At 38.5% G+C, this 14,720-nt stretch overlaps 1 protein-coding gene across 2 annotated transcripts in view; it reads right to left on the bottom strand.

Moving 5' to 3' along the window:
• Positions 1–2,440: 2,440 nt before the first annotated feature.
• LOC114046241 (transmembrane protein 255B-like) overlaps positions 2,441–14,720 on the bottom strand; it is a 134,328-nt gene continuing 122,048 nt past the window's right edge. For both annotated transcript variants that reach the window (XM_027866499.1, XM_027866498.1), the window contains exons 8-9: positions 13,150–13,296; positions 2,441–5,091 (exon numbers count right to left, since the gene is read on the bottom strand). In XM_027866499.1, coding sequence (XP_027722300.1) covers positions 4,924–5,091; positions 13,150–13,296 — 315 coding nt within the window. In that variant the 3' untranslated portion in view covers positions 2,441–4,923. The remainder of the gene's footprint in view (positions 5,092–13,149; positions 13,297–14,720) is intronic.

Here is a 14,720-nt window from a genome sequence, read left to right as displayed (position 1 = left end):
ACTATCAATTATTGAAATGCAAATTAAAACAACTCTGAGGTACCACCTCACACCAATCAGATGGGCCAACATGACAGAAAAAGAACATGACAAACATTGAAGGAGATATGGAAAAATTGGAACACTAATGCACTGTTGGTGGAGTTGTGAACTGATCCAACCATTCTGGAGAATAATTTGGAACTATCCCTAAAGGGTTGTAAAACTGTGCATACCCTTTGGGCCAGAAATACTGCTACTAGGTGTATATCCTAAAGAGATCAAAAGAAAAGGAAAAGGACCTATACATACAAATATATTTACAGCAGCTCTTTTTGTGGTGGCAAAGCATTGGAAATTAGAGGATGTCCATCAATTAGAAAATGGCTAAACAAGTTGTGGTGTATGATAGTGATGGAACACTATTGTGCTATAAGAAATAAGGAGCAGGATGCCCAAAGAAAAAACCTGGAAAGACATATGAACTGATGCAAACTGATGCAAGCAGAACCAAGAGAACATTGTAGCCAATAACAGCAATGGTCTGATGGTCAACTAAAAATGACTTAGCTATTCTCAGCAATACAATGATTCAAGCCGATTCTGAAAGACTTACAGTGAAAAATGCTATCTACCTCCAGTGAAACACCTGAGTGTAGAGTGAAGCATTTTTTTACTTTCTTTCTTTTTCTCTTTTTTTGTCTGTGTTTTCTTTTGCAACATGACTCATATGGAAATATGATTTGCATGACTATACACATGTAATCTATGTAAAATTGCTTGCTTTCTGAAGGAGGGGCTAGGAGAAGAGAGGAAGAGAATTTGGAACTCAAAATTTTTAAAAAGAATGTTAAACTTTTTCATGTAATTGAGAAATAATTAATTAAATAAATAAAATTATATTGCAGGGGGAAGGGGGAAGCCAGTCAGTTGATTGATTCCAGTAAATAGGGATTCTCTCTGCTTCCCCTATTCTAACAGTTACTCCTGAGGGTCTCACTGTGAGTTCTTATGTAATATTACTCTTCTTTTTCACTTCTGGCCATTTCCACTCCCGCCAAAGTATATACTAGGGTATCCTGTTTGGAGCAGCAGGAAAGGGGAAGGTTGGGATTACTTGAGTCTTGAAGGAACCAAGCTTAGTGTGAACACTGATTTTCAAAGAGGAAAATGATTTCCTTTCTGACTCCTTCACGACCTCCTATGGTGGTTCCCACAGAAACTGCTCCATCACTGAGCTGGAGCTTAGTGGTATCTGTGCTAAGGCCTGTTAACAAGGGAGCAGCCTGGGCCCTGACCATTTTATTCATTTTGTGGCAAATGCTGCTTGAATACTCATTTCAGAGTAAATCTGTCAGTAATGAAGAAGAAAATGGTAGGACAAAGGACTAGTTACAGTACTAGCCATTTTTTCTGGTATTCTATAGCTACTCAGAACATCCTTTGCTAAAATGTATACACAATTTGAATGGTGAATAAGCATTTACAAATGTAGATAGAAAGGTCTCTTTAATTCAATTATGTGATAAAACCACTAATTGACATGAGCACTGTGCCATGTAGATTAACAGACTCCTAGAATATCAGAGCTGGAATGAGCCTTAGGGTTCAACCCTCTCATTTTCATACAAATTTTGTTATGGATTTTGAAATAGACATTTTGAATTTTTGCTTCTTCAATATTCTGACATAATTTCCATTATGAATAAGCAATCAGACCAAATCATGTATACATCTTACTGAAACATCATATAAATATATATGATTTGTATTTATTTATTTGTATGTTGTATTTAGGCAACATGGCACATTGGAGAGAGAGCCAGCCACAATGCCAGGAAGACCTGTGTGTAAGACCTGTCTCTGCCACATTGGTTATGTAACTATGGGCAACCACTTGGCCATTCAGTGTTCTCAGTAACTCTCTAAGACTATATGTTTCAGACAGGGAGCCAATCTGTATTGGTTGAGTGAGTTTCCATATCTATGCAGTCCTCTATCCCAATGAAATCACAGATCCAATTCATTCATTCTTACATATATGTAAATATAAATGTGTATACATACATGCACATGCTTGTACATATATATGCCTACATGGATTCTGTTTTTTGCAAACTTCTCCCTTGTGTATAAGGGAGAATTTACTTGAGTAAATATGTGCCTATATTTTGTATACTGCCCTGGCAGACACTTTGAATTTAACCTTTCTTGTTTTCTTTGTTCAGCACCAAGGTAAGGTGACTATACCAAAGTGACTCTTCTTATGAGGAAACTTAAGAAAGTTCATGGTTCACAAAGAGTTAATAATTTAAAGCTTTCCTTTCCCAAACTTAATACAAACAAAAGCTAGTATGGCTGTTTCTAACTCATTAGAAACAATTATCACCTTCTAGCAAAGCAGAGAACAAATTGTTTTGATGTATGACTTAAGAGAAATGGGAACATTTTATCCATTGTTTGACTTTTTTATTTTATTTTTCATTGTTTAACATCATGTACACATTTTTGGCCTTCTGGGCCCTCACTGATAGATGAGGAACATTACAGAAAAACTGAGTGTCTCTGGTAGGTGAGAATGAGGCCAAGTCCATAGAATTACAACAATCAAAGAAGAGTAGGGTCAATCCAGCTGTTTAAAACTAGGGCTGCCTTAGGCAAAGTAAATGGGAAGCCAGACTCTACACTGAAATTTGAATGACAGCAGACATACAGAGCACCCTGCCTAAAAATTATCACCCCTAAACTTTTGACACAGTGACTGACATTCCTACCATTAGAGAGTCATTTCTTTGGCTGAAGGCACTTTGTCTCCAGAAGAGAGTTGTTCAAATCCAAATACCTCATAAGCAGGAAATACATTAGCCCATAATCAAGCAAATTTCAAGCCATCCTGAAATTTTCCTTCAGCCATTGGGAGTTAGTTCAGCTGTTTTTGATAATTCAGATCTTCATTAAATTGTACACACAACAATAATGACAGTATCAAATACTGGATTGTCAAACTCACTGTCTGTGAAACTCCCTCCAAAGTCCCACTAGGACCAAATTAAAATACAATTGGGAAATACGTTACAAAATAAATAAAAACACAATGCAATATAGACAATGCTAATTTGTAGTTTTCTAAATCAATATGTAGCCTGAGGGGATCCATTTCTTTTGACTTTAACAGCGCTGCTCTGGAAGACCTATAAATCTCAGTTTCTTAAGGGATATTACACAGAAATATGAGTTAATGGAAAGGGAAGAAAAAAGTATGATCAGGTTAGTTACCATTTTACAATTGAGATATATAGGAATGTAAACACAGAGACAACTGTTCTCAATGAAACCAGCTTCTTTCTGGAAAGATAATATGAATTCTTGGACCCCGATAAAATCTTCATTGGCACAGAGCTATCTTTCTCACTCTCTCTCACCCCAACACCCATGTATCTTTCATATGTATGGCACTTTCTGGTCTCTCTGACCCAATTTATTGTGATTTGACTCATCATGTGTTTTTCTTCACTTTCCCTGGGAAACATTAAATTCTTGTCTGATTTTTAACTTAGCAAGATCAGAGCTTGTGGGGACCCAAATGGAATATAAGTGGTTTCCCTTTTAGATTGCTTTCCCCCCCTACAGTAAACTTTTCTGTAGATACCCAGAAGAAATATGTGTCCTCTGTAACAGTTACTCAAGATGAAGTCCCATTTTAAGACTGGTCATATAAAATAAAGCTGTAGCATCACAGCCAGAAGATGGCGCCAAAGATCATGTTTTCCAATGGATCTACATTAAATTTATTAAACTAAAAAAAAATTAGGAACTGAGCGAGCACTTCGGGCATAGATATAAAAATTGAATTTCAGAATCCTAGTGCTGGAAAGGCCCTAATCTAATCAGACTTCTATTTTACAAATGAGGAAATTGAGTCACCAATTGGAGTAGAATGGAGACCAAAGAGAATCTCCTCTTCCCATCCAACCAAAGCAAGCCAGAACAGTTCCTGTACACAGCAGTTTCCTGGCAAGGTAGGCACTTAGACACTTGTTGACTCAACTTATTGGTGAACTAGACATCTTCTAGAAAACATTATGAGCATGTTATTCAAGACCAAACATTATAAAGATCAAATGGTGAACTCCAATAGAAAATATTTTCACAATAGTGATGACAGACTTTATACTCAAGAAGTAACAGTTAACACACACATGGTTCAGACAACTAACAATCCTTTAAATATAGCATTGTATACTTGAAACGGCACCCTCTTTCTTTTCAGAACAAAGGTTACCCAGAGATCAATGCAACAATGGGGAAACCACATATCTTCTTTGTGACATGTAAACATATATATGATATATAATATATGTATATACATAAACATATAGTATATTTTATTGTAAATTAATCATGACATCAATTTTTCTGGACCCTATTTCCCCAAAGGCAAAAGCATGATTTTTAAAAAAATGTTGTAAGGAAATGAAACTGAGTGCATTTGTTTTCCTTCTATAGGAGAGGAAAAGAAACAACAGAAGAGACAATCCCGTCCAGACAAGAATTTTTGGGCCAAGGTACACTGCTGATTTATAGAAAAGAAGCCAGGGGCATCTGAAATGATGAAATGTTGCTTCTGTAGAGAATAGTGTTCTTGATAAAGGTTCCCCTTTCCCTTTCCCTTTGCCCACTAGTTATAGTGGGGAAAGAAAGGACAAGAGGTTACTGCCACAGGCCACCCCCCCCCCCCCCCCACAAGTCAATAGCATGCTCTTCTTGGTCAGATATCTGGCCTGGTCTCCCAGACTACAGGTCCATTTTTAGTGAATGTGAAGGGAGAAGAAAGTAAGTGGAACTGGAAAGAGTTTCTTGGTTCATCTGCAGGTAGTCAAAACAGCTGGTTTTCTGGAGGTGCCTTTTTAAATCTGCCAGTGACTATAGAAAACCTACGCTGTTTCATGGTGCATATGGTGGAGGCTTTTCCCCAGGGAGGAAATAAGTTGGTGTATAGAGTGGTGGGGCATTGGGAGGAAGCCCATAGGTGGAGCTGGACTGAGACGGAGGCTGGGTGTCATCAGATAAAGAGATATCAGTGGATGACGAAGCTGGAAAATTGCCGGCAGGCTGTAATTAAACAGAAACGGCTTTCTTCAGTAAGCAAGATTAAAACTCAGGCTACAGCATGCATGCGGTGTATGAAAAAGCATGAGGAAAATGCTAAGTGATAAAACCATCCCTTTAAAGTCTTGTATGTGTGGGGGGAGGCGGGAGGGTTGTCCCCCCCGCCTTGGAGTGGGGGACAGGGTCCCTGTCAGAAACATTTCCCCAATATAATCACAGACTCAGTTCTCTTTAGAAGGAAGGGTGAGATGAGCCCAAACACAGGTGTCACTTTCTGACTCAAATAATATGGTAGTGAGGTTGGGGAGTCAAAAAGAATTTCTTTCTACTTGGCTAGGTTAGCCCTGGGGTCACCTGAGTTTCTTTATTAGAAACCCATAAACTCATAAATTCTTAGAACTGGAATGGACCTAGAGATCATTTAGTCCAGTCCCATCAGTGCTTAAATTTCTTAAAATTTCTATCCCTGCCTGAAAGAACCCAACAATACTAGATGCTTCAGAAAGAATTCTTATTCTGTCATCTGTCCTACATATAGGTCTATTTGACATATTATGTTTGTTTTGGGGTAAAAATACACATCCATCATTTATTTTTCTAATTGGCTGCCTTTTATTAAATCTTAGGAACTAAATATATAATACAAAGATTCAATAAAGTGACATGTTATGGGCAATAATAACCCTGACCCATTTTTAATAGACCCTGATTCTATATCTCATAATTATAAGAATTTGTATCTACCATGGGTTAAAGTGTATTTTCCCAAATATAGTCACTTGGAGTAACATCATTCAATCTTAGGGCTGGAAGAATCTGAGAAGTCATTTAGTCTATTTCTCCACCCAGGGTAGGAATTCCCCTTTACAACATTCCTAGTGAATGGTCATGAACACTTCCAGTGCTGGACAGACCACTACTTTTGCAATGCAGTCCATTCTATTTTCGGAGAGTGCAAACAGGACATTCTTCTTTCTATTGAGATGAAACCTATCTTCCTATAACTCTCCCAATAGTCCTAGCTCTGCCCTCGAGAGCCCTACAGATAAAATCTAATAATGACTCTTATACAGGATAACCTTTCAAATATTTAAGGACAGCTATCATGTTCCCCCACTCAGCTTCTGCTCTCCAGGATAAAAATCTCCATTTCATTTCAGCACTCCTCAGGTGAAATAGTTTTTGGACACTTCCTTTTCATAGTTCTCCTTTTCCAGATGCACTTCAATTTGTTAGTATATCCATAATTGAACACAGTACTCAGAGAACATAAAAGCAACTCAGAGTCCAGTGGGACTTTGGATATTGTCCTTCATTTAATACAACCTGGTAAACCAGATATTAAATACAGCATGGCATAGTAGATAGAGGGCCAGTCTTGGAGTCAGGAAAAGCTGGTTTCATTTCCTGCCTCAGTCACATACTGGCTGTGTGACCACAGATAAGTCATAAACCTCTCAGTGTCCCTGTGCACTGAAGTAGCTAAGTGGCAGCAGTGGTTAGAGCCTTAATTCAAACCCAGCACTCAGATACAGATCACTGCATGACCCAGGGCAAATCACTTAACTAATGTTTGCCTCAGTTTCTACAACTATAAAATGGGGATAATAACAGCACCTACCTCATAGGTTGCTGTGAGGATCAAATGAGATATTTGTGAAATGTTTATTATCATAGTGCCTGGCACATACTAGGTACTATATAAATGTTTAAATACCTTCCCTGTCCCCTTTCCCTAAGCAACTCTCCAATAGATTATAGAGAAGCTGCCAGTATGTAGCAGTAATAGGTCTAGACACTTCCTCCACTCCCAAGAAAAAAAAATGACTATCAGGAGGGGAAAATTGAGAGTCCATGTCACATTATTGTTTGTTCGTTTTGGCTAGGCAATCAGGGTTAAGTGACTTGCCCAAGGTCACACAACTAGTTAAGTGTTAAGTGTCGAGTGTCTAAGGTCGGATTTGAACTCAGGTCCTCTTGACTCCAAGGCTGGAGCCCTATCCACTGTACCACCTAGCTGCCCCGCCATGTCACATTATTAGTTCATACTAAGTTTGTAGTCCACTAAAACCCTGGGTCTTTGTCACAGGAATTATCATTTTCAAGTAAACTTTATAGGTATACCTATTATATCTCTATCCATAGTTTCAGTCTTGTTGAAATTTGCATCTATCATCCAGAGTTTCAGTTCCCACTCCAAACTTTCTGTCACCTGTAGGTTGAACTTTGTTTCTATCACCCAGCATCCATGAGCGCTTGTGAGAGCACCCTACCTTATTCCACCATTATTAGGGGATTCCTCTGTAGTAAAGGGACATTTTCTCTGTGTTTTAAAGAAAATGATCACACTGGTCCATTCATTCACATTCTGGAAATGGGAAGTCAGCAAAGTTTCACTTTTAAGAAGGAAAAAGTGGAGAGGAAGCATAATATAATTGATAGTGATCTCATATAAAAGTCAGGAAGACCTAGGTTCAAGTCCTCTCTCTGGTACCTACCTACTGGCAAAATCACCCAACTTCTCAATGGCCCCAGAAAACTCTCAGACTCTCTCAGACAGTTGCAGAATAACTGCTATGCTGCATCGGTAAAGGGGGTTTACACATTGGAAGTTTCCTATGCCAGTGAAATCACTCATATGGACCCCTGTCCCTCTCACTGTGCCCCCTCCAAAAAAAGATGGAACAAGAACAAAAGTTATTTTGACACAAGGAAGGGAAGAGGCAAGGGGGGAGGGAGAAGAGTTTAAACCATCAAAGTTTCATTTCCTTTCTTCATTATTTACCTGCTAACATTTTTAAAAGCATTGAGTTCAGGATAAGAGGTAAAATACCCTCTCTAAGATACAAAAGTTGTTTTATCTACATTGCTGTATGTTCTACTCTGTGTGCGTGTGTGTGTGTGTGTGTGTGTATACATAGCCCACAAATATTTCAACTCTCCTAGAACATATCTATCTGAAGATTTGCATGCATGATAGAAGTAAATGGGGTGAACTATAGCTTCATGGCTTTAAAGGGACAATTTTCTCTAAAATTCTAATGGAAACCAGGAAGTCTATGTAAATTCATCACCATTTGAAAGAAGTAATCATAACTTAAGTATTAGCAACTTTGTGTCTCAGGATTCAAGATCTCTCATTTTCTCTCTCTCTGTCTTTCTGTCTGTCTCTATGTCTCTGTAGGTGTGTGTCACACACACACACACACACACACACACACACACACAACATATGCTTTTCTAGCAAAAGAACAAACAAAAAAGCCCTTTACAGCATAGGCCTTAAAGTCTCTTATTAACTAGGATGGGGCAATTAGAGGACTTAATCCCACTGTTTCAAATTGAGAGAGCACTGACAGTACCTGCCATCCTTTAGCAATGTAGAAACAACAGAACTTATTACCTGCCTAGTAAGAATAATTAGTTAAAATGGTAAGCTACCAGATGTGGTTTGGGTTGAGCAGTTCCTCACTTGTTCTGGTCCTCTCCATCCCCTCTATCACCCTCCCCAACACACACACACACACACACACACACACACACACACACACATACACACACAAACAGAACTGAACACATGCTTCATACAATTTGCCCTAGGTGTTATTTACTCAAAACACAAAAAGTCATAGTTAATGATTTGGCTTTTGATACATCGAAGTTTCTTAACCTCTGCATGTGTGTCTTTTCTCCTTCACTAGGAGCTATTACCTATAGCTATTGCTACAGGTACTGATTCTCACAAAAAGATAATAGCTTTAGGCTCATAAAAATAAACAGACAGAGATATATGAAGATATAAGATATATGAACTGATTAACAATATATATCATTAAAAACTGTGTTCATGTTGTTATTTACTAGGAGGTCTTATTGCCAAACTTTTAGGTTTCTTGCCCAGAAGAGATATTGGAAAAAGTGAAGAGCTGTGATTGGCATAGATCTGTGGCTTTTAAGTTTTCATTCCATTTTTTTACTGACCACTCAAAATAAAACTAAAAAGTAGCTGGCTCATTCTCTGCTCTCTATTATGTGGGTGTATTTTTAGCTGCTAATTATGTCAACAGAACACTTAACATATTTCCTTTCCATCTCTGATGGGTTTAGCTGCAGCGGAAACATCGATTCTGGTTTTCTTTTCTTAGGGAGCACATGGAGCCTTATTTGATTTATTCTCACTTATGAAATCTGATTGTTAATGTATATGTAATTACAGTCCTACATATGTTGACCATAACAGCTAATTAAGTCATCAGGATGTGAACCAAGATCTCCCATGAGATGATGAGATCAAGGAAGTTAGATTTTTCAAACTAGGATGGTTGCTGTTTTCAAAAAAGCCAACATCCCAAAAGAGAGATGAGGAGACAATACATCATGTTGATAAAATGGGATTAATTCACCAACTATCTTGGATGATCCATTTCTTATTTATGAAAGATAATAACCACCCATTTAAAAAATACACATTTCTCTTTCAGCTCTTTCCTGGTCAAAAACAGTAGTATCATACAGTGGAAAGAGGGCTGGATTTGGAGTCAGAGGGCCTGGGTTTGAATCTCATTACTTCTATTTTCTACCTTTGGGCTTTGGTCAAGTCAACTTAATTTCCTGGGTCCTTAGTTTCCTCATCTGAAAAATAAGGGATTTGGAAGATGGCTTCAAAGGTCTAAACTTCCAGTTCCAAATCTATGATTTTGTGGTTAACATTCCTTGGGGGAAAGCTTTTTTCCCTTCCAGAGATTAATGGTCTGTAACAGTAATCAATGTTAGAAAACTGAGGCACAAAAATAAAATCAATTTGTTTATATGGAATCTGGGGTTAGAATTCATATTTTTCAGCTTCCAGGACATTTTTGTTCTTTAGTTTTTCCAGATATCTAAGAAGAAGACAAACTTACCCTGAAGTGCAAATCAAGGGAGGAGGAATCTTTATGCTAAGTCCATAACAAAGACATTCTGACCACTAGCTATTTAGGAAACTCTTTAAAAGAGTTCTATCCCCTGCCCTCTCTCTTCTCCCTCTCTTTTCCCTCCTTCTCTCCTATTTCCTCTTTCTCCTTCTTTCTGTTCTCTCTCTCCCTCTCCTTCCCCCCTTCTCTGTCTTCACTCTCTCTCTCTCTCTCTCTTTCTCTCTCTCTTCCTTCTCTTTGTTCTTTCTCCCTCTCTCTCCTTCTCCCTCCCTCACTTTCCCCTCTTCCCTCTTCTCTCTCTCTCCCCACCTCCACCTCCATCTTCTGGATCTCCTTAACTTACTCAGGCTGTAAGTACAACAATGATTCATTCCCAGTACTGATCAGCAAGGAAGCTTTGACCTGCTTCCTTTCTCATCCAGGCTGAATCACTCCTCTTTAGACAGTGAAGTGGCCTCACACTACTGGGAGTTCAGTACATTCATGCTGAGCTTAGTGGGACACGGAATCGGCTTGGCCCACTGCAGCTTAAACTCAAGAGATACACCAGTGTCAGCTCTGGGTCCCTTTCAGCACTAAAGCTATGATCCTATAAATTGGAAATCTATTTGTAGGTAGGTATGACTGGGAACTAGGTAGTCAAGGAATCTTAAACAGGAAAGAAGGGTGCTAAGAGAAGTTTGAGAACCTTCAAATTCCCTTTCTGCTTAGAAAGCTCAGTTTTAGCTTCGTAATAATTTCCAATGCCTTGTCACCACAGACAAATCACTATGTCCTTCCAACCTCTCTGTCTTATTCTGAGACACTTCACTACATGGCTGCTGGATCATATGTGTGTATTGCTCAAATTAAATCAGTTTAAATAGCATTGAATCCTCAGCACGTGGTTGAGTGTGTGTGGGTGGAAGAAGTCCTGAATTCAAGTTCTAACACTAACACTTCCTAGCTGAGTGACTCCTGGCAGATCTTTCCACCACTCTGGATCTCAGTACCTTATTTATAAAGTCAGAATGACTTCAGGCAGAAAGCTGGATTTGGAGTTAGGAAGATGTAAATTCATGTCCTCCCACTGACACAGACTGGACTCTGAGACTTTGGAGAAGCTGCTTATTAACCTCTCAGAGTTGAAAGCAACACCTTAAGGCTATAAATTACAAAGCAGGTGGCAATTTGCTAAAGACTGTAAAAAGAGTTTCCTTACCAATTGTTCCCTATACTAAAAAAATCAGAGGATTGCAAAAAATAAAAATAAAAAAGAATAATTATACTCACATTACCAACTTTCTAGGTGTGTTACATAAGGAAGGCATTTAGCAAATTATAAAATATTACAAAATGTAAGCTATTACTATTGTTAGATATTTGAGAAGTTCCAGATGTGAGCACAAAGCTCTAAGCTTCTGTAACTGTCCAAAGTCCCTTCCCCACGACCTACCTCAGGGGTTGGGATAGTCTTACTCTATCTACCCTGGAGTCATTAAGAATTTCTACAGAATCTCATTTGATTTCAGAATAAGAGACTAGGGCCCAGGCCAGGCACCGCTTCCACCTCCCCAGTTCCCTCAACTGAATTATGCACACACACAGCAGCACACAGCACATAGGTAATCCCATTTAGACAATATGCCATTACTGACACAACTCTACTGACCATATTCCTTGGTTATGACCCTTTGCCCTAGTGGCTATCTCCTTCCAAATCCCTCTGCCCCTAAGCAGATATAAGAGATAGCAGGGAAGAAAGAAGAACCTCTAAGAGGTGCTTTCACAACAAAACAGTTTATGTGTAGTCCTCCTTCACTTCTTAATAAGATGGTCACTGAATGTGGCAACAAAGTAATTTGTCCTTAGAAGACAGCAATACCACATAGGACCATTTGACTCGCCCTAGAGAAATGACTGCCTGGACTGATTTTGATATAGCATCTCATATAATATTTTGCTCCAAAGGACCAGCACTCCAAGGTTGTTTGTTTTGAGAGCCTTATGTTGTTTTAAAGAGCCTTATGTTATTTTATATTAGGTATTAAAATAATAAATAAATAATGAACTAATTAATAAATGATTAATAAATAATTTTAGAGGATTTAATAATACAAAGGTTCTGCCAAAGTTTTGCTTAAAGTGAAGGTTTCTACCATGGCAAAAAGTTTGAGAACCACTGATAAAGTTGATGAATGAAAAAACATTTATTAAGCTCTTATTATACACTGAGCACTGTGTAAAGCATTAGGGATACAAATGTGGGATAAATGTGAAGATAGTCCCTGACCTCAAGGAGCCTACATTCTAATAGGGGGAGACAACATATATGTCGTTGGCCAGGGAGGGATACTTTAGTTTGGAAAGTTATAGGGATATTAAATGGAACAGTAAAGTAGTAGACTGACATTTAATTCTACCATGTCACAGATGGAGGGTTCTGAAACCAGGGAGCACAGAGAGACCAAAGTGCTCATGGAATCATGAGTAGCAAAGAATAGTTATTATTGCATATCCAAGAGTTAGGGTCTTACTAAAAGCTTTAACCCTAGTTTTCCCACACTAGCACTGAAATTCTTGCCTCACCAGTATTGCAAAGTAAATTATTCAATAGTAGTATACTTTGTTGTCATAATAAGAGAGACTGCAAACTCCTGGGGCATCCTATTATAGGATTCCAATATTTTCTGGTTCTCAGCCTTGGCAAGCTTCTAGGAAGAGTTGCTCATGGGCTGTGGAAGCAATCTCTTCTCCCTTGCTTCTGGATCAGCCACCAGATCAGCCAATATTGGATGTGCCAAATTGGCTCACACAATGGCCTACTGAGTCTTCTATCTGGTCTTTGACAGGAGCACCAAAGGGGGTTTAATGAAAGGGTATAGTTGACCACCATGATTTCTCCTCACAAGTTAGAAATTTAACCCCAGACTTCTTTTTCTTCAATTATGCTGACTTTATCAACGATTTTAAGTAAACTTGAAAAGAGGGTGGGTGGCCCAGGCATCAAAGCAAGGCTATACCCAAGTCCTTCTCCTTGCCACAATTACCACTACTGGTCTAAATGACATCTAGTAAAAATACTCCTTTCTTTTATTTTCTCTGGCAAGAAAGTATGCTTGATTTTCTTCTAGGTGAATATTAAGAGCAAAATTTGAAGGTACTGTACCTGAAGGGGTAAAGGGTAGGATGAGTAGGCAGGAAGTGGTGCTGTAGAAGGACAGAATCCTGCATATGTCAAGATCTGCTGGGCTGGATTGTAGAGAATTTGAGGAGGAGGAGGTGCAGAACCATAGGCCATTTGGGATAGGGGTACCTAGTTCAGAGAATAGAAAATTTGTTAACAAAATGCAATGTCAGAGAGTGATTTGTTCTCTTCAACTCTTTCCCCAAAGAGTGATTAGGAAAAATCAATCAATTAGGCATTAAGTATTTTTTATGTGCTAAGCAATGGAGCTACAAAGAATAATAGCTAATATTTTTATAGAGCACTTATTATGTGTCAGGCACTGTGCTAAGTGCTTTACAATTATCTTATTTAATCCTAACAATAATCCTGGTGCTATCATTATTTCCATTTTACAGATGGAAATTGAGGCAACCGGGTTGAGTGACTTGTCCAGGGTCACACAATAAATGTTTGAGGCTGAATAGACTCAGGTCTGCCAGACTCCAGGCCCAGTACCCAATCCACTGCACCACTGTGGTGGGTAAAAGATGAAATTCTGATTTTGCAATTGAGGGAATTGAGGGGATTAGGACAGCAAGTGATTAATTGTAGGAATTGAGTGAACCACAATGACTCTTCCTTGTGACTCAATTCTGTGGTTAGTTCAGTTCCCTTTCTATTCAATTATAGGTTTAATCCAATTTCTGTCTTGTGAGAAAACTTGATTCAATTGTGGGAATTGTGAGAAACCTTATTGCATTGTTTGAACCTAGCCCTGCATGATTGGGAAGCTGGATCACCTCTACCTATTGCTTGGAGACCCTTAACTAGGTACCTATATTAAGCTGACAAGAAACCCAGGCAGATCCCAAAATTGATGCAAGGAGTTTTCTCACAATTACATATCTCAAGCAACTGAAGGAATTGAGGGGATTAGATTGGTCGGTCCTGAATTGACCCTGTACTAATTAATCTAAGTTTTCTTTGATTTTCTTAACTAAGTTAATCAGTTATTGTTTCCATTTTCCTTTGATTGAATTCCTACTTGGGAAGAGTGGAACACCTCTTTTTCTGATCTCAGGGAATTGTACTTGTTCACTCTCCCTTTCCCAATTTGGAAAGTGCCAGATCTTTCCTCCAATTAGAAATCAGATTACCTAATTTTGTATCCTGGTTAATTTTTTCTTTTAATTAATTGGTCTTATTTGATTGTTTTTAATACATAAAAGTCTGTCTCCCCCTATATTCAGGGTCCACTGGCAAAGCTGAGGAAGGCCTGAAACAGATTCATTATGCAACTGGTGTGCATTGCTTAATAAATTGATATGCTAGGAAGCTTGAACCTTTGTTTCCTCAGTCATTTCATCTTTCACCCGTCACAACACCTAACTGCTCTTTAGAAAAGTAAAACCTCCTCCCTGCCCTCAAGGAACTTACAGTTTAGCCTAAGACACAACATGTATATACAACAGGTATATACAACATAGATACAAAATAATGGAGGGGTGGTACACTTTACCTCCCTCAAATGTACTTTCCATATAATCTAATTATTGGTATATGTATCTGGA

The sequence above is a fragment of the Vombatus ursinus genome, unplaced genomic scaffold (genome assembly GCF_900497805.2).
Source record: "Vombatus ursinus unplaced genomic scaffold, bare-nosed wombat genome assembly UNPS02014781.1, whole genome shotgun sequence".
In the NCBI taxonomy this organism is placed as follows: domain Eukaryota; kingdom Metazoa; phylum Chordata; class Mammalia; order Diprotodontia; family Vombatidae; genus Vombatus; species Vombatus ursinus.
This window is presented reverse-complemented; position numbering and strand designations above follow the sequence as displayed.